The 18,318-nt window shown below is 44.5% G+C and overlaps 1 protein-coding gene across 2 annotated transcripts in view; it reads left to right on the forward strand.

Moving 5' to 3' along the window:
* Nucleotides 1-17,931, forward strand: part of LOC110499725 (thyrotropin-releasing hormone-degrading ectoenzyme-like) — a 417,686-nt gene extending 399,755 nt beyond the window's left edge. Inside the window, exons 17-20 of one of the 2 annotated variants that reach the window (XR_005038456.1) lie at nucleotides 9,151-9,291; nucleotides 10,828-10,909; nucleotides 15,843-16,653; nucleotides 16,722-17,931. Coding sequence is in view for 1 of the 2 variants with exons in the window: in XM_036956614.1 (XP_036812509.1) it covers nucleotides 9,151-9,291; nucleotides 10,828-10,909; nucleotides 15,843-15,986 (367 nt within the window). In the remaining variant the exon portion in view is untranslated. The other variant, XM_036956614.1, reaches the window with a different exon arrangement.
* Nucleotides 17,932-18,318: the final 387 nt, after the last annotated feature.

Here is an 18,318-nt window from a genome sequence, read left to right on the forward strand (position 1 = left end):
CCTAGACCTTCTCTTTTCTATGGATGTGAAATATCTCTCATTTCAAATGGCCCTGTCCTTCGCCCATGTAGGGGATGTGAAATGGCCCTGTCCTTCGCCCATGTAACGGATGTGAAATGGCCCTGTCCTTCGCCCATGTAACGGATGTGAAATGGCCCTGTCTTTCGCCCATGTAACGGATGTGAAATGGCCCTGTCCTTCGCCCATGTAACGGATGTGAAACGGCCCTGTCCTTCGCCCATGTAACGGATGTGAAATGGCCCTGTCCTTCGCCCATGTAACGGATGTGAAATGGCCCTGTCCTTCGCCCATGTAACGGATGTGAAATGGCCCTGTCCTTCGCCCATGTAACGGATGTGAAACGGGCCTGTCCTTCGCCCATGTAGGGGATGTGAAACGGCCCTGTCTTTCGCCCATGTAACGGAGGTGAAACGGGCCTGTCCTTCGCCCATGTAACAGATGTGAAACGGGCCTGTCCTTCGCCCATGTAACGGATGTGAAACGGGCCTGTCCTTCGCCCATGTAACGGATGTGAAATGGCCCTGTCCGTCGCCCATGTAACGGATGTGAAATGGCCCTGTCCTTCGCCCATGTAACGGATGTGAAATGGCCCTGTCCTTCGCCCATGTAACGGATGTGAAACGGCCCTGTCCTTCGCCCATGTAACGGATGTGAAATGGCCCTGTCCTTCGCCCATGTAACGGATGTGAAATGGCCCTGTCCTTCGCCCATGTAGCGGATGTGAAACGGCCCTGTCCTTCGCCCATGTAACGGATGTGAAACGGCTAGCTAGCTAGCGGTGGTGCGCGCTAATAGCGTTTCAATCGGTGACGTCACTCGAGACCTTGAATTAGTTGTTCCCCCGCGGCTTTTGAGGAGCGATGTGTAACGATGCTTCGTGGGTGGCTGATGTTGATGTGTGCGGAGGGTCCCTGGTTCGCTCCCGGGTATGGGCGAGGGAACGGCTTAAAGTTATACTGTTACACCCACACAGTAGCCTTGAAACACTGCAGTGGAAGGAAGAGTGTGTCTGTGTAGGGCTGTGTGTTGACTGACTATATATACCCCAGTGGCCTTGAATCACTGCAGTGGAAGGAAGAGTAGGGCTGTGTAGGGCTGTGTGTTTACTGACTATATACCCCAGTGGCCTTGAAACACTGCAGTGGATGGAAGAGTAGGGCTGTGTAGGGCTGTGTGTTTACTGACTATATACCCCAGTGGCCTTGAAACACTGCAGTGGAAGGAAGAGTAGGGCTGTGTAGGGCTGTGTGTTTACTGACTATATACCCCAGTGGCCTTGTTCTCCCTCCTTTCTCCCTGAAACCCTTGGAGGTTCAATACCTGGATGGTGGGACATTACGACGGGCTCCAGTCCTTAGTAGAGAGTGGGGATTCCCAGTAACCTTGCAGGTAGAGAGTGGGGATTCCCAGTAACCCTGCAGGTAGAATCAGAGAGCTGATGGAGAGAACATGTTTATAGTACTATGTACCGTAGGATTTGACCTTTAGGTTAATACTAGGAACTAGAATACTGTACTGTAGGATTTGACCTTTAGGTTAATACCAGGAACTAGAATACTGTACTGTAGGATTTGACCTTTAGGTTAATACCAGGAACTAGAATACTGTACTGTAGGATTTGACCTTTAGGTTAATACCAGGAACTAGAATACTGTACTGTAGGATTTGACCTTTAGGTTAATACCAGGAACTAGAATACTGTACTGTAGGATTTGATCTTTAGGTTAATACCAGGAACTAGAATACTGTACTGTAGGATTTGACCTTTAGGTTAATACCAGGAACTAGAATACTGTACTGTAGGATTTGACCTTTAGGTTAATACCAGGAACTAGAATACTGTACTGTAGGATTTGACCTTTAGGTTAATACCAGGAACTAGAATACTGTACTGTAGGATTTGATCTTTAGGTTAATACCAGGAACTAGAATACTGTACTGTAGGATTTGACCTTTAGGTTAATACCAGGAACTAGAATACTGTACTGTAGGATTTGACCTTTAGGTTAATACCAGGAACTAGAATACTGTACTGTAGGATTTGACCTTTAGGTTAATACCAGGAACTAGAATACTGTACTGTAGGATTTGACCTTTAATACAGGTTATGTATCCAGGTTAAAGACCTCACCACCATGACTCACCAGGATAGTTACAGTATGAGATGTGGAAGGACAGGCACTTCCTGATTTGAAGCGAGTCAATCTGAAACACACATAACCCTTGCTTTGTTAATCTAGTCCTCTGTCTACACTAGCATTGAACTTCAGAATCAATTGGGGTATTCGAAGGGGTATGCTAGTATGGACACACATCATATTGGTACCCAGATTTTGTCGGAGCACACTGAACAAGGCCCTCTCATTCACAGTACAACCCTCTAGTGTCCCCTATAGAGGCCGGGGGCCCCTATATGAACACCAGAGAGGAGATTGCAGTAAGCATGACAGGGGCCAGCTGTATAGACACCAGAGAGGAGATTGCAGTAAGCATGACAGGGGCCAGCTGTATAGACACCAGAGAGGAGATTGCAGTAAGCATGACAGGGGCTAGCTGTATAGACACCAGAGAGGAGATTGCAGTAAGCATGACAGGGGCCAGCTGTATAGACACCAGAGAGGAGATTGCAGTAAGCATGACAGGGGCTAGCTGTATAGACACCAGAGAGGAGATTGCAGTAAGCATGACAGGGGCCAGCTGTATAGTCACCAGAGAGGAGATTGCGGTAAGCATGACATATGGATTTTCAGGAAGCAGGGTAGTTAGTATGTAAAGTGGTTGTCAGGGCGATGATAGTATAATTCATGGTTTATAATCCCTGCAGGTCTCCGTGATCCATCACTAATCGATCAGTAGTAAACCAGATGAGCGCCTGCCACTTGACAACAATCCTAAATCTGATCATAGGAATTATCTGGCTGTCAAATAACAGCTATTATCCGTGGTTTAAAAACACATTTACTAAATGTGTCTCTCTCGGTATCTTTTCCTGGCAACTTGTGTCATCTGGGGCTAATGAAGATGCCTGGAGAGAAAACAGTGATAATAGCCAGAATTCTTATTACCATAACTGTGTTTCGGAGAGGAGGAGAACAAGGGGCATTAGTTCGCAGGCTGTGGAACAGAGAGTGGAGTATCTGGACACATTGTGCCAGACAGGCCAGGGAGACAGAAGGCAGGAGACACACCAACAAGCTCTACAGCTAATTAGTATGAGTCACAGTCCTGCGGAAGGGTATTGGCATGCCTGAGGAGAGTTAAAGGAGTGTGTGGGGTGAGGTGGGGGGGGGGGTGGAGGAGCTTGTGCTACGTGCCAAGGCACTCACCTCACCCCTCTCCTAATGTGTGTCAACGCTGAATAAAATGCCACACGCCTGTAAAACGCCAAGGCACGCCCCTCACCCCGTCACCAGTGTGTGTGTGTGTGTGTGTGTGTGTGTGTGTGTGTGTGTGTGTGTGTGTGCACGTGTGTGTGTGCACGTGTGTGTACGTGTGTGTGTACGTGTGTGTACCTGTGTGTACCTGTGTGTGTGTACGTGTGTATGTCTGTGTGTATGTGTACGTGTATGTGTATGTGTGCATGCGTTCGTGCAAGTGTGTGTGTGTTGTGTGTGTGACACTTGCCATTGCGCCCTCTCACCCCTCTACCATTGTAATCCAGGCAGGGCAGAATAAAAAGCAGAGCATGTGTAGCAGCTGTGATCCTGTCCCTCTGAGACCTGGGGGAGAACAATGAGTCTGTTACGCTCCACAGGACCAGGAAGAAGCTACCTAGCAGAGGATGAAGCTGCTGGAGCTTTAGGGGCTTAATTGAATGGAGTGAATCATTTACTTTACAATGTACAGAGGCTGTGTCACAAACGGCACCCTATTCCCTACTTAAGGAGAAGCAGGAATGTAGTCTCTCTCAGAATCAATGATTTTAAGGCTTTAAGGCACACTTGAATTTCACACCGCATGCACTACTGAAGGTTGAAAATAAAACCCATGTCTGTGATTAGATCAGAGTGTGTGTGTGTGTGTGTGTGTGTGTGTCCGTGCCTGTTTGCGTGTTTTCAGGGGGGTTATCTTAGGCACGTAAGTGATACTCCATCTACAGACAAGAAAACTGGACAGGATAGACAAGATATGCCTTCCAGCTCCCCGCTCGGCTCTGGGGCTCTGAGTCTCTGAGGCTCTGAGGCTCTGAGGCACTGAGGCTCTGGGGCTCTGAGGCTCTGAGGCTCTGGGGCTCTGAGGCTCTGGGGCTCTGAGGCTCTGAGGCTCTGGGGCTCTGAGGCTCTGAGGCTCTGAGGCACTGAGGCTCTGAGGCTCTGAGGCACTGAAGCACTGAGGCTCTGAGACTCTGAGGCTGGAATAGATGGGCCCTGCATTTAGTATTGATTTCTGTCTCCTCTGCACCTTTGGACTAAATTGTATCCTTCTCCTCAATGTTTTTATTAATGCATGATGTGATCTCAGCGCAGGATAAACCCTGCCTTCCCTGATAGACCATGTTCAGCCTGTTCTACAACGAGGTGATCTCAGCGCAGGATAAACCCTGCCTTCCCTGATAGACCATGTTCAGCTCTGCTCTACAACGAGGTGATCTCAGCGCAGGATAAACCCTGCCTTCCCTGATAGACCATGTTCAGCTCTGCTCTACAACGAGGTGATCTCAGCGCAGGATAAACCCTGCCTTCCCTGATAGACCATGTTCAGCCTGCTCTACAACGAGGTGATCTCAGCGCAGGATAAACCCTGCCTTCCCTGATAGACCATGTTCAGCCTGCTCTACAACGAGGTGATCTCAGCGCAGGATAAACCCTGCCTTCCCTGATAGACCATGTTCAGCTCTGCTCTACAACGAGGTGATCTCAGCGCAGGATAAACCCTGCCTTCCCTGATAGACCATGTTCAGCCTGCTCTACAACGAGGTGGTCTCAGCGCAGGATAAACCCTGCCTTCCCTGATAGACCATGTTCAGCTCTGCTCTACAACGAGGTGGTCTCAGCGCAGGATAAACCCTGCCTTCCCTGATAGACCATGTTCAGCTCTGCTCTACAACGAGGTGATCTCAGCGCAGGATAAACCCTGCCTTCCCTGATAGACCATGTTGAGCCTGCTCTACAACGAGGTGATCTCAGCGCAGGATAAACCCTGCCTTCCCTGATAGACCATGTTCAGCCTGCTCTAAAACGAGGTGATCTCAGCGCAGGATAAACCCTGCCTTCCCTGATAGACCATGTTCAGCCTGCTCTAAGACAAGGTGATCTCAGCGCAGGATAAACCCTGCCTTCCCTGATAGACCATGTTCAGCCTGCTCTAAGACAAGGTGATCTCAGCGCAGGATAAACCCTGCCTTCCCTGATAGACCATGTTCAGCCTGCTCTAAGACGAGGTGATCTCAGCGCAGGATAAACCCTGCCTTCCCTGATAGACCATGTTCAGCTCTGCTCTACAACGAGGTGATCTCAGCACAGGATAAACCCTGCCTTCCCTGATAGACCATGTTCAGCTCTGCTCTACAACGAGGTGATCTCAGCGCAGGATAAACCCTGCCTTCCCTGATAGACCATGTTGAGCCTGCTCTACAACGAGGTGATCTCAGCGCAGGATAAACCCTGCCTTCCCTGATAGACCATGTTCAGCCTGCTCTAAAACGAGGTGATCTCAGCGCAGGATAAACCCTGCCTTCCCTGATAGACCATGTTCAGCATGCTCTAAGACAAGGTGATCTCAGCGCAGGATAAACCCTGCCTTCCCTGATAGACCATGTTCAGCCTGCTCTAAGACAAGGTGATCTCAGCGCAGGATAAACCCTGCCTTCCCTGATAGACCATGTTCAGCCTGCTCTAAGACGAGGTGATCTCAGCGCAGGATAAACCCTGCCTTCCCTGATAGACCATGTTCAGCTCTGCTCTACAACGAGGTGATCTCAGCGCAGGATAAACCCTGCCTTCCCTGATAGACCATGTTCAGCTCTGCTCTACAACGAGGTGATCTCAACGCAGGATAAACCCTGCCTTCCCTGATAGACCATGTTCAGTTCTGCTCTACAACGAGGTGATCTCAGCGCAGGATAAACCCTGCCTTCCCTGATAGACCATGTTCAGCTCTGCTCTACAACGAGGTGATCTCAGCGCAGGATAAACCCTGCCTTCCCTGATAGACCATGTTCAGCTCTGCTCTACAACGAGGTGATCTCAACACAGCTCCAGCGGAGACCTTTTACACTCCCAGAAGACTCAGAAAGACGAAATAATTTCCTGTGTGTGAGGGGCCATTTTATTTTCTGTAGTCTGGTTTGGTCGGTTGGGTCGGAAAGGGGAAATAAGTTATGCTGTAGCGGTGTGTGAGCTGCTGGGGATTTGTGGATGGTGTTGCAACATGTGCTCAAAAATCAGTGTTAGGAAACTTAGAGAAACTAACAGGAACTTAATGTTCCATCTCCACAGGGTTTTCTGTGTTATTTACACATCATAGCTGTGAGATCAGGAAACAGAGTAGAATGATAATTGGATACAGGAGACCCGTCTCCCAAACAGCTGACCAGGCGGGTACAGGAGACCCGTCTCCCAAACCGCTGACCAGGCAGATACAGGAGACCCGTCTCCCAAACGGCTGACCTGGCGGGTACAGGAGACCCATCTCCCAAACGGCTGACCTGGCGGGTACAGGAGACCCATCTCCCAAATGACTGACCTGGCGGGTACAGGAGACCCATCTCCCAAACGGCTGACCTGGCGGGTACAGGAGACCCATCTCCCAAACGGCTGACCTGGCGGGTACAGGAGACCCGTCTCCCAAACCGCTGTCCAGGCAGATACAGGAGACCCATCTCCCAAACGGCTGACCTGGCGGGTACAGGAGACCCATCTCCCAAACGGCTGACCTGGCGGGTACAGGAGACCCATCTCCCAAACGGCTGACCTGGCGGGTACAGGAGACCCATCTCCCAAACGGCTGACCTGGCGGGTACAGGAGACCCATCTCCCAAACGGCTGACCTGGCGGGTACAGGAGACCCATCTCCCAAACGGCTGACCTGGCGGGTACATGGTAACTGAAAGGTCCATGTAAATGTAGGATGATGACTGAGTATCCGGTGTGAATGTGAATCACGACAGTTAAGAATAGAATACAGATCGCTTATCAAAATAGGTCTGACACGAGGTGGATTCTCCACGGAATACGTTGCTGTTTGCTGCGTGGGTTTCACACTTCGCAAAGTGTATCTGTTCACTAAGCGTTAGATTGATTACAACTGACGACCGGAGCTCTCACATACAGTGTGTTGAGCCATTTGAATACGGAGGCAATTGCTCTTCCTCAAAACAAACGTCTTGGTGTTTTAGAAGTCTGTTGCATAAGCCCGTTGGTCGAGGTACAAAACTACATCATCCTATCAGTTCAAGAGCACAGAGTAAAATGGTGAAGAGAAACAGGATATATATATATATATATCAGAACTAAAGAAGTGTGAGTTCCTGGCGAACCAACGTGCTGCTGTTACCCTCCCTGCATGTAAAATGCAAATTGGAAACGTATACACCGTGGCGCTGTCTTTTTCTGTAATATCATTTTCTGTTGCCTGCTTGACATTTTCGCCTCATTTGCATAACCGGCTATATCTGTATTTGATACGGTCTCATCAGCTTCATGCTTTCTGAGGCTGCTGATACATGGTATTAAAACTGTATTTTTGGTCATTGAATTTAAACATTCTCCTCCAGACTGAGTCTGTCTTAAATGTGTTTCTATTTCTACGTTCTCCTCCAGACAGAGTCTGTCTTAAATGTGTTTCTATTTCTATGTTCTCCTCCAGACTGAGTCTGTCTTAAATGTGTTTCTATTTCTATGTTCTCCTCCAGACAGAGTCTGTTTTAAATGTGTTTCTATTTCTATGTTCTCCTCCAGACTGAGTCTGTCTTAAATGTGTTTCTATTTCTACGTTCTCCTCCAGACTGAGTCTGTCTTAATGTGTTTCTATTTCTATGTTCTCCTCCAGACTGAGTCTGTCTTAATGTGTTTCTATTTCTACGTTCTCCTCCAGACAGAGTCTGTCTTAATGTGTTTCTATTTCTACGTTCTCCTCCAGACTGAGTCTGTCTTAATGTGTTTCTATTTCTACGTTCTCCTCCAGACTGAGTCTGTCTTAAATGTGTTTCTATTTCTACGTTCTCCTCCAGACTGAGTCTGTCTTAAATGTGTTTCTATTTCTACGTTCTCCTCCAGACTGAGTCTGTCTTAAATGTGTTTCTATTTCTACGTTCTCCTCCAGACTGAGTCTGTCTTAAATGTGTTTCTATTTCTACGTTCTCCTCTAGACTGAGTCTGTCTTAATGTGTTTCTATCTCTACGTTCTCCTCCAGACTGAGTCTGTCTTAATGTGTCTCTTTATTTACTAGTTTAATAGCAGAAGTGGATCACTTGACTTCACAGAAGCACCTCAGCCAGGAATCTTGTTATCCCACTGGATGTTGATAGTGATGTTGAAAGCTCTATGGCCTGACTGTGTCTATTGTGACTGCTGACAGCTCTATGGCCTGACTGTGTCTATTGTGACTGCTGACAGCTCTATGGCCTGACTGTGTCTATTGTGACTGCTGACATGAAATACCTGATCCATGTTATACTTTCACTGCCAGAAGACTGTATCAGTCAGATTACTGCTGGACTACATTACCCACAGACTGTATCATTCAGATTACTGCTGGACTACATCACCCACAGACTGTATCAGTCAGATTACTGCTGGACTACATTACCCAAAGACTTTATCAGTCAGATTAATGCTGGACTACATTACCCACAGACTGTATCAGTCAGATTACTGCTGGACTACATTACCCATAGACTGTATCAGTCAGATTACTGCTGGACTACATTACCCACAGACTGTATCAGTCAGATTACTGCTGTACTATATTACCCACAAACTGTATCAGTCAGATTACTGCTGGACTACATTACCCACAGAGTACTTTAAACTTCTGAATTTAGTAAGAGGTGACCATGTCTTATTGTACTTTTTGTACTCACACCAGATGTACCATTGTAAGGATGATTCCCTAAATAAACAGTGCCCTGTATGAGGACAATAATATACACTCTTTTATTCACAGTCCTTCTTCTTCTTATCCTCCAGGCTGCTGAATCTTTCTCTGAGCTCAGATTTGGTCCCAGATCAAGATGTCATCGATGTCATGATCCACGTGGGAAGGAACCCGCATGGAAGACACTTAGCCTGGAGGTACTTCAGGGAGAAGTGGGACATCTTGAATTCACGGTAAGAGATTCAAGGCCTCAGAGACTGTAATGTGTGTGACTTGTGTACTAACGTTCCTGTGTTGCCATAGTGATGTATTATAGTGTTCCTGTGTTTTCGGTAGTGTGATTTGTGTACTAATGTTCCTGTGTTTCCATAGTGATGGATTATAGTATTCCTGTGTTTCCATAGTGATGTATTATAGTCTTCCTGTGTTTCCATAGTGATGTATTATAGTCTTCCTGTGTTTCCATAGTGATGTATTATAGTGTTCCTGTGTTTCCATAGTGATGTATTATAGTGTTCCTGTGTTTCCATAGTGATGTATTATAGTCTTCCTGTGTTTCCATAGTGATGTATTATAGTGTTCCTGTGTTTCCATAGTGATGTATTATAGTGTTCCTGTGTTTCCATAGTGATGTATTATAGTGTTCCTGTGTTTCCATAGTGATGTATTATAGTGTTCCTGTGTTTCCATAGTGATGTATTATAGTGTTCCTGTGCTTCCATAGTGATGTATTATAGTGTTCCTGTTGTTTCCATAGTGATGTATTATAGTGTTCCTGTTGTTTCCATAGTGATGTATTATAGTGTTCCTGTGTTTCCATAGTGATGTATTATAGTGTTCTTGTTGTTGCCATAGTGATGTATTATAGTCTTCCTGTGTTTCCATAGTGATGTATTATAGTGTTCCTGTTGTTGCCATAGTGATGTATTATAGTGTTCCTGTTGTTTCCATAGTGATGTATTATAGTGTTCCTGTGTTTCCATAGTGATGTATTATAGTGTTCCTGTGTTTCCATAGTGATGTATTATAGTGTTCTTGTTGTTGCCATAGTGATGTATTATAGTCTTCCTGTGTTTCCATAGTGATGTATTATAGTGTTCCTGTTGTTGCCATAGTGATGTATTATAGTGTTCCTGTTGTTTCCATAGTGATGTATTATAGTGTTCCTGTTGTTTCCATAGTGATGTATTATAGTGTTCCTGTTGTTTCCATAGTGATGTATTATAGTGTTCCTGTTGTTGCCATAGTGATGTAGTATAGTGTATTGTGTTTGTGTATTGGTAGGCTGACTTCACAAAACGAATATAAATGTACATGGACAATGAAGTAGATATTATTGTATTGTATGTAAGTCAGATATATTTTACAGTAAATTATTTATCCTTATTTGTCATATATGTTTGAATAATTCAGTGCTTGTTTTGCATTCTAGTTTACGGGATCTATTTGGGATGGGATCGATTGGACCATTTGGGATCTATTTAACCATTTGTAAACAAATTCACATACAGTACTGTACTTGTGGATTTTGTAGAGTATCATTAAAATTGTGTTGTGGTTTCAGACAATACATACTTGATGCAAACTAGATTCCAGATATTGTAGAAGTGAATGAAAATTACATTTTTGATTGTTGGATCTTCCCCCAGAGCTCTTTGGGACTGTGTTCAGCGAAGCCCGAGTAGAACAACAGTGTTCAGCGAAGCTCGAGTAGAACAACAGTGTTTGTAAAAGCCTTTCTTCACAAAACCTCTGTTCTCCATGTTTAGGTACGGAGAGGCCTTATTCATGACCTCTAAGCTAATCAGTGGGGTGACTGAATTCCTGAACACAGAGACGGAGCTGAATGAGGTGCGTTCATTTATTAAGGTTCACTCAGGTGTCCCAGTCTTCAGTAACACACTGGCTTATTGTATGATGTGTTATATTTAACTACATTTATTAAGGTTCACTCAGGTGTCCCAGTCTTCAGTAACACACTGGCTTATTGTATGATGTGTTATATTTAACTACATTTATTAAGGTTCACTCAGGTGTCCCAGTCTTCAGTAACACACTGGCTTATTGTATGATGTGATATATTTAACTACATTTATTAAGGTTCACTCAGGTGTCCCAGTCTTCAGTAACACACTGGCTTATTGTATGATGTTATATATTTAACTACATTTATTAAGGTTCACTCAGGTGTCCCAGTCTTCAGTAACACACTGGCTTATTGTATGATGTTATATATTTAACTACATTTATTAAGGTTCACTCAGGTGTCCCAGTCTTCAGTAACACACTGGCTTATTGTATGATGTGGTATATTTAACTACATTTATTAAGGTTCACTCAGGTGTCCCAGTCTTCAGTAACACACTGGCTTATTGTATGATGTGTTATGTTTAACTACATTTATTAAGGTTCACTCAGGTGTCCCAGTCTTCAGTAACACACTGGCTTATTGTATGATGTTATATATTTAACTACATTTATTAAGGTTCACTCAGGTGTCCCAGTCTTCAGTAACACACTGGCTTATTGTATGATGTGATATATTTAACTACATTTATTAAGGTTCACTCAGGTGTCCCAGTCTTCAGTAACACACTGGCTTATTGTATGATGTGATATATTTAACTACATTTATTAAGGTTCACTCAGGTGTCCCAGTCTTCAGTAACACACTGGCTTATTGTATGATGTGTTATATTTAACTACATTGTAAATGTAATGTTTCAAAAAATTGAAATAAATCTGAATATATGCCAACTTGGGGATTTTGGCCTTTTAAATAGCAGTATGATTATTACAGGTACATAACCTTTACTAATCTGTCCTGCTCTGTTAAATTGTCTTAACATTGATTTGATGGAGACAGTCTGGTACAGAGTCTCCTTTTAAAATCCAACGTTCTCTAAAAACCATACCTTTATTTCTCACCACAAAGTAATAGTCTCTTTTTTAAAAGTAATAGTCTTTTTTTTTTTAAGTAATAGTGTTTTTCTCACTGATCAGTGGGCATCAGTACCGGTTCAGTAAGCCCATCTGACAGAACCATAGAGAAGAGACCTAAACCTTAAAGGGATGTTTTATAGTGTACGAGTTTTATTTGGTTATTTGTTCTCTGCAGTCGCTAATTGGCAAAACAAAAAAAAAGCTTTTCTGAAGTTCTGAACTTCAAAGAAACTTCCTGTTTGTTTTTGTGTCTGGGAGTAATTCAAAACATCCGTCTGCATATTAGGGCTTATGCATACAGTAGGCCTATATATGAGCCCAAGCCTGGAAAAAGAAAACATGAATTAAAATAATGACTGTGCTGTTACCCCGTTCCTTTTTCCACGTTGTTACGTCACATACTTATTTTTAAACAGATCCAGATCCTCTCAAGCTCTGTCAGATTAAATGTTTTTTTCCGTCAATCTACACACAATAACCCATAATCACAAAGCAAAAACAGGTTTCTAGATTCTTTTGCAAAAAATAAGTATTCAGACTCTTTACTCAGTACTTTGTTGAAGTACCTTTGGCAGCGATTACAGCATCGAGTCTTCTTGGGTATGACGCTACAAACTTGGCACACCTGTATTTGGGGAGTTTCTCCCATTCTTCTCTGCAGATCCTCTCAAGCTCTGTCAGGTTGGTTGGGGAGTGTTGCTGCACAGCTATTTTCAGGTCTCTCCAGAGATGTTCAATCGGGTTTAAGTCCGGGCTCTGGCTGGGCTACTCCAGGACATTCAGAAACTTGCCCTGAAGCCACTCCTGCGTTGACTTGACTGTGTGCTTAGGGTCGTTGTCCTGTTGGAAGGTGAACCTTCGCCCCAGTCTGAGGTCATGAGCGCTCTGGAGCAGGTTTTCATCAAAGCTCTCTTTGTACATTGCTCCGTTCACCTTTCCCTAGATCCTGACTAGTCTCCCAGTCCCTGCCGCTGATAACATAGAGTAGGACAACTCATATTCTGTTCTTCTGAAATAAATTTTCTTCCTACCATAATGTTTTTTTAGACCTGTTAAAAATAAATAATGGTGATGATGTATATTCAGTTGATTTATTAGACCTTAGATGTTCCTAAGGTCCGCATCAACTGCTTGTGTTTGTCTTGTATACGAAGAAGCCTGGAGATGCTGAACGCATTTATGTTAATTAACCAGAAGAAGCCTGGAGATGCTGAACTCATTTATGTTAATTAACCAGAAGAAGCCTGGAGATGCTGAACTCATTTATGTTAATTAACCAGAAGAAGCCTGGAGATGCTGAACGCATTTATGTTAATTAACCAGAAGAAGCCTGGAGATGCTGAACGCATTTATGTTAATTAACCAGAAGAAGCCTGGAGATGCTGAACTCATTTATGTTAATTAACCAGAAGAAGCCTGGAGATGCTGAACTCATTTATGTTAATTAACCAGAAGAAGCCTGGAGATGCTGAACTCATTTATGTTAATTAACCAGAAGAAGCCTGGAGATGCTGAACGCATTTATGTTAATTAACCAGAAGAAGCCTGGAGATGCTGAACGCATTTATGTTAATTAACCAGAAGAAGCCTGGAGATGCTGAACTCATTTATGTTAATTAACCAGAAGAAGCCTGGAGATGCTGAACTCATTTATGTTAATTAACCAGAAGAAGCCTGGAGATGCTGAACTCATTTATGTTAATTAACCAGAAGAAGCCTGGAGATGCTGAACTCATTTATGTTAATTAACCAGAAGAAGCCTGGAGATGCTGAACTCATTTATGTTAATTAACCAGAAGAAGCCTGGAGATGCTGAACTCATTTATGTTAATTAACCATCAGTTACCGTGACACCTGCAGCCTGTTTTGCATTTTTATCATTTCATGACCGCCACCGCCCTATCTGGACCAGAGATATTTTGTCTTCTTTCTTAAACATTATTTTATTCTGTAATGACCACAAGTGTCTCTGACATCTTCCAAAGTAATAATTCACAGCAAAGGACATGTTTGTCTGTTCAGCTCGGCCCAGATTCAGACTTAGGAAATCTATTTCTTTATTTACATTTTCTTTACCATTTTTTTCTCTCCCAATTGGTAGTTACAGTCTTGTCCCATCGCTCCAATTCCCGTACGGTCTCGGGAGAAGCGAAGGTCGAGAGCCATGCGTCCTCCAAAACACAGCCCTGATAAGCAGCTTGCTGACACACTGCCCTGCTAAACCCAGAAGTGATGACTAGCCGCACCAATGTGTTTGGAGGAAACACCGCACACCTGGTGACCGTGTCAGCGTGCACTGCACCCAGCCCGCCACAGAACGCGATGGGGCAAGGACATCCCTGCCGCCCAAATCCTCCCCTTACTCGGACAACGCTGGGCCAATTCTCTGCCGCCTCATGTGTCTCCCAGGCGCGGCCCGGCTGCGACGCAGCCTGGGATTTGAACCCGTGTCTGTAGTGACGCCTCTAGCACACTGCAACGCAGCAGCTGCGTCCCTCGGGAGGTGAAGATCTAGTCCTTTTTTTCAACGTGTTTTTGATTGAAGCACTTCTCAGTAGTTTGTATTCAGACTTCCCATGTGGAGGTGTGGCTCCCTTCCCATGTGGAGGTGCGTAACTGACTTTGCAGGTGTGGCTCCCTTCCCATGTGGAGGTGCGTAACTGACTTTGCAGGTGTGGCTCCCTTCCCATGTGGAGGTGCGTAACTGACTTTGCAGGTGTGGCTCCCTTGCGGGCACTGAATAAATTTTATTCAACAGCTGAATACCCTCCCATATGCTGGCCCAAAAAATATTTTCTCATGATTTGGTCATTCAATAGGGTTTTCAGTACATTTATCTAGTGCTATCTCTTTAAATGCGGTGTACTTTCAATTAGAATCTTCTTGACAGAACATATTTATGAAGAGAACAGGTTCAGAATAGAGATGAAATAAAACCACTACTCCTGTGAATACACACACGTTCCTCTCCTTTCCAAAACCAATTGGTAAATCTATAAATAATCAGATGTTGTAGATTATTTAGGGTTAGGAACGTGTAAATGAATCAAACATAAACAGGGCTGGAGAGCCTTTACGGTGAACCTAAAAACTACAGGAAAGTGTACAATAGAAGTTGAACCAGTAGTCTATAAATCTACCCTCAGTAATCATGGACCTGGTGGTGCCAGGCTCCAGGTTTAACCTGCTTCTATCCGGTCTGACTTCCATAACGATTCAAATAGGCTTCATGTCCCAAATTATTGCACAACTTGTAATCCGTTTAATATGATCCACTATTGCTAGCGACCCTCAGGAACAACCACACTGACATGACAGAATGAAGACAGGTACATTAACCATGTCACGATGACATGATATACAATGTAGGCTTCAGAATAGAGAATAAAGTGGCTGAGTCATTTTTCTTCTTTTCACTTGGAACCAGTTGTTCGACCTTATTCATCGTTTTCCTTGCGTTTTAAAAGGTGGTGGAATTATGAGTATCTGAAGACACACTTCCACGAGAGCTCAGTTTTCTTTGCTCTCCACCCCAAAACGCGTACCTTTTCCCCCACACATAAAGTCAAGGTCGGATTACACGCAGAGAGAAAAGCTCATGAAATGGAAATAAAGTTACATTTACGTGGAAGTAACTCTGGTCTGAATTCTTCTGCCCCTTCTGCAGCTTTGTTTTGGGTCTAACGTTTGAATTATTTCCCAGAATGCACTTTAAAACGTATCTAGAGTACCTAGACACTAGATACACACAGTATTCTTTCCAACAGGTATGCTTGCTGATTGTTGCCTGGATACCGTCACGTACCTGACTCTGTGTCTGTCTGTCTGTTCCCTTCTTCAGCTGAAGGAGTTTACCCAGATCAGTGGAGGTGGAGCGGGGCCGGCGTTGGCCCGGGCCGTGGAGATCGTGGAGGCCAACGTCAGATGGCACAGTCTCTACGAACGCCAGATCTTCCAGTGGCTAAGGAAGTCTCCCAACGGTTAACACACAGCCAACAGGGTTCATTCAGCCCAAGCATGGCATCTCTCTGAAACTATTACAGACCCAACAACATCAGGCGGAGAAAAAAAAATATCAGAAAACATGAATATGTTCATTTGAATTACAAAATAAGACATTTCCCCGCCTCCCCCCCCCAAAAAAAAAACTTGATGAGAAAGTGACTGGAAAACCGGAGAGAGAGGGAACAGTGAAGACAGACGACGTGATTGGCTCAGATGACCTTAGTCTGACCGACCGTGTCGAAGGTGGATGTGATTAGGTATAAATATTGCATGGTGGCGTTCATCTCCAGTGACACTTTCCCTTTCAACGCATGGTTTTCACCCCTCTCCTCTGATTGGTTTTCCACTAAGCTGACCCCTGTGACCTTTTCAATGACCTTTGAACCTCCGGTCAACTCTTTAGTAGCCTATGGGGAGAAAGACAAACTAGAGCTACAAGAGGCACGGGAAGAGGACCTGGCGGCATTATGATTACAACTGTGACAAGCACAAGTAATATCATTTTTTTTTTTTTGTTCAATGATGACAATCATTATTTTGATTGGGACAACAACAAAAACAAAAACAAATATAAAGTATAACGTAATAAAATAATATGTGTACCTAAATGGTTTGGATCTTAACCTTGTCTTTTGAGCCATACTGAGGTGGACTTTGTGACGTCTGGAACATTTAGACAGGGGGGTCGTGGCGGCTGAAGTGATGCCATACTGAGGTGGACTTTGTGACGTCTGGAACATTTAGACAGGGGGGGGGCGTGGCGGCTGAAGTGATGCCATACTGAGGTGGACTTTGTGACGTCTGGAACATTTAGACAGGGGGGGGGCGTGGCGGCTGAAGTGATGCCATACTGAGGTGGACTTTGTGACGTCTGGAACATTGAGACAGGGGGGGGCGTGGCGGCTGAAGTGATGCCATACTGAGGTGGACTTTGTGACGTCTGGAACATTGAGACAGGGGGGGGCGTGGCGGCTGAAGTGATGTTCATTGTTGTGCGTGGTGTGTTCCATAATAACTTATCCTCCTTCCTCAGCCAATGAGGTTTCCCTAAATGACATTACGCCAGGGGGAGACTCTGCAGAACCCAGGAGGCAGGTTGGAAGCAGGAACAAGGGGGACTCCCCCATAACCCGAAGGAGTCACTATTGATTATTGATCGATTATCGTTAAATTACATCATTTATATTTGCTTGTTGCACCCGAGTGTCCTTTTGGATTATACCGTCTTGGTGTTTGAGTGAAAATAAAAAATGAAACTGTTGTGAGTTGCAGGTTGATATTCTGTGTGCAAAATGGTCCACGTTGCTGATGGGACTGAGAGCCAGTGGATACAGCCTGTGTGAGCCGCGGTGTAGTAATGATGACATATAGAAACTTACGTTGTTTTGGTCAGACGTCATGCTTGGGTTTTCATGTGCCGCTAATGACTTCATAACAAAGTTTCACTCAGAAACCCGTGTTTTAAGCAAAAGCAGAGGAAATATTCTACAATATTCCCGACAGATATTCCTCGTTTTGTTGCTACCCTGCAAAGCCCAGTAAACTTAACAGGCCGATGCTAACAGCTAGCTGGATATACTCTGTGGACTCGTTTCATGAAGAATAGAACATAATAATGAGTTTTTACTGTTGACACTTGGCTGGTAGAGAAAATCCCCATTGGGTTTACTGGGGAGTCCATTGCTCTTATTTTCTGTGTAAAAGTCAGTGCTATTTATATCCTCTATGGCTAATCCTTGATACTGTAGACCTCAAGAAGAAAACAGTTTCAGACCTTCGCCATCTTTTCCTTTCTTGTTGTTGTTTTGATGTATTAAAAAATTGTTTTTTTTTTCTAAATGAGGGACTATATTGTTCTGTGTTTTGAGCAGAGCAGCAATGGGATTTTAACGCTGACAAATAAATTATTTTGTACAGTAACGCAACGCTGCCTGACTGTGTCTGTCATTATGTGTGAGAGAGAGAGACAGATAGAGAGACCAAGAGACAGAGGGACAGAGAGAGAGAGAGACAGAGGGACAGAGAGAGAGAGAGACAGAGGGAGAGAGAGAGAGAGACATAGGGAGAGAGGGACAGGGGGAGAGAGAGACAGATGGAGAGAGTGAGAGAGAGACAGACAGACAGACAGACAGAGAGAGAGAGACAGATACAGAGAGAGACAGAGACGGAGAGACAGACGGAGGGAGAGAGACAGAGAGAGACAGATACAGAGAGACAGACGGAGACAGACCGAGAGAGAGAGAGAGCGAGAGAGAGACAGACGGAGAAAGAGAGAGAGAGAGAGAGAGAAAGAGACAGACACAGAGAGAGAG

The sequence above is a fragment of the Oncorhynchus mykiss genome, chromosome 21, assembly GCF_013265735.2.
Source record: "Oncorhynchus mykiss isolate Arlee chromosome 21, USDA_OmykA_1.1, whole genome shotgun sequence".
NCBI classification, from domain to species: Eukaryota; Metazoa; Chordata; class Actinopteri; order Salmoniformes; family Salmonidae; genus Oncorhynchus; species Oncorhynchus mykiss.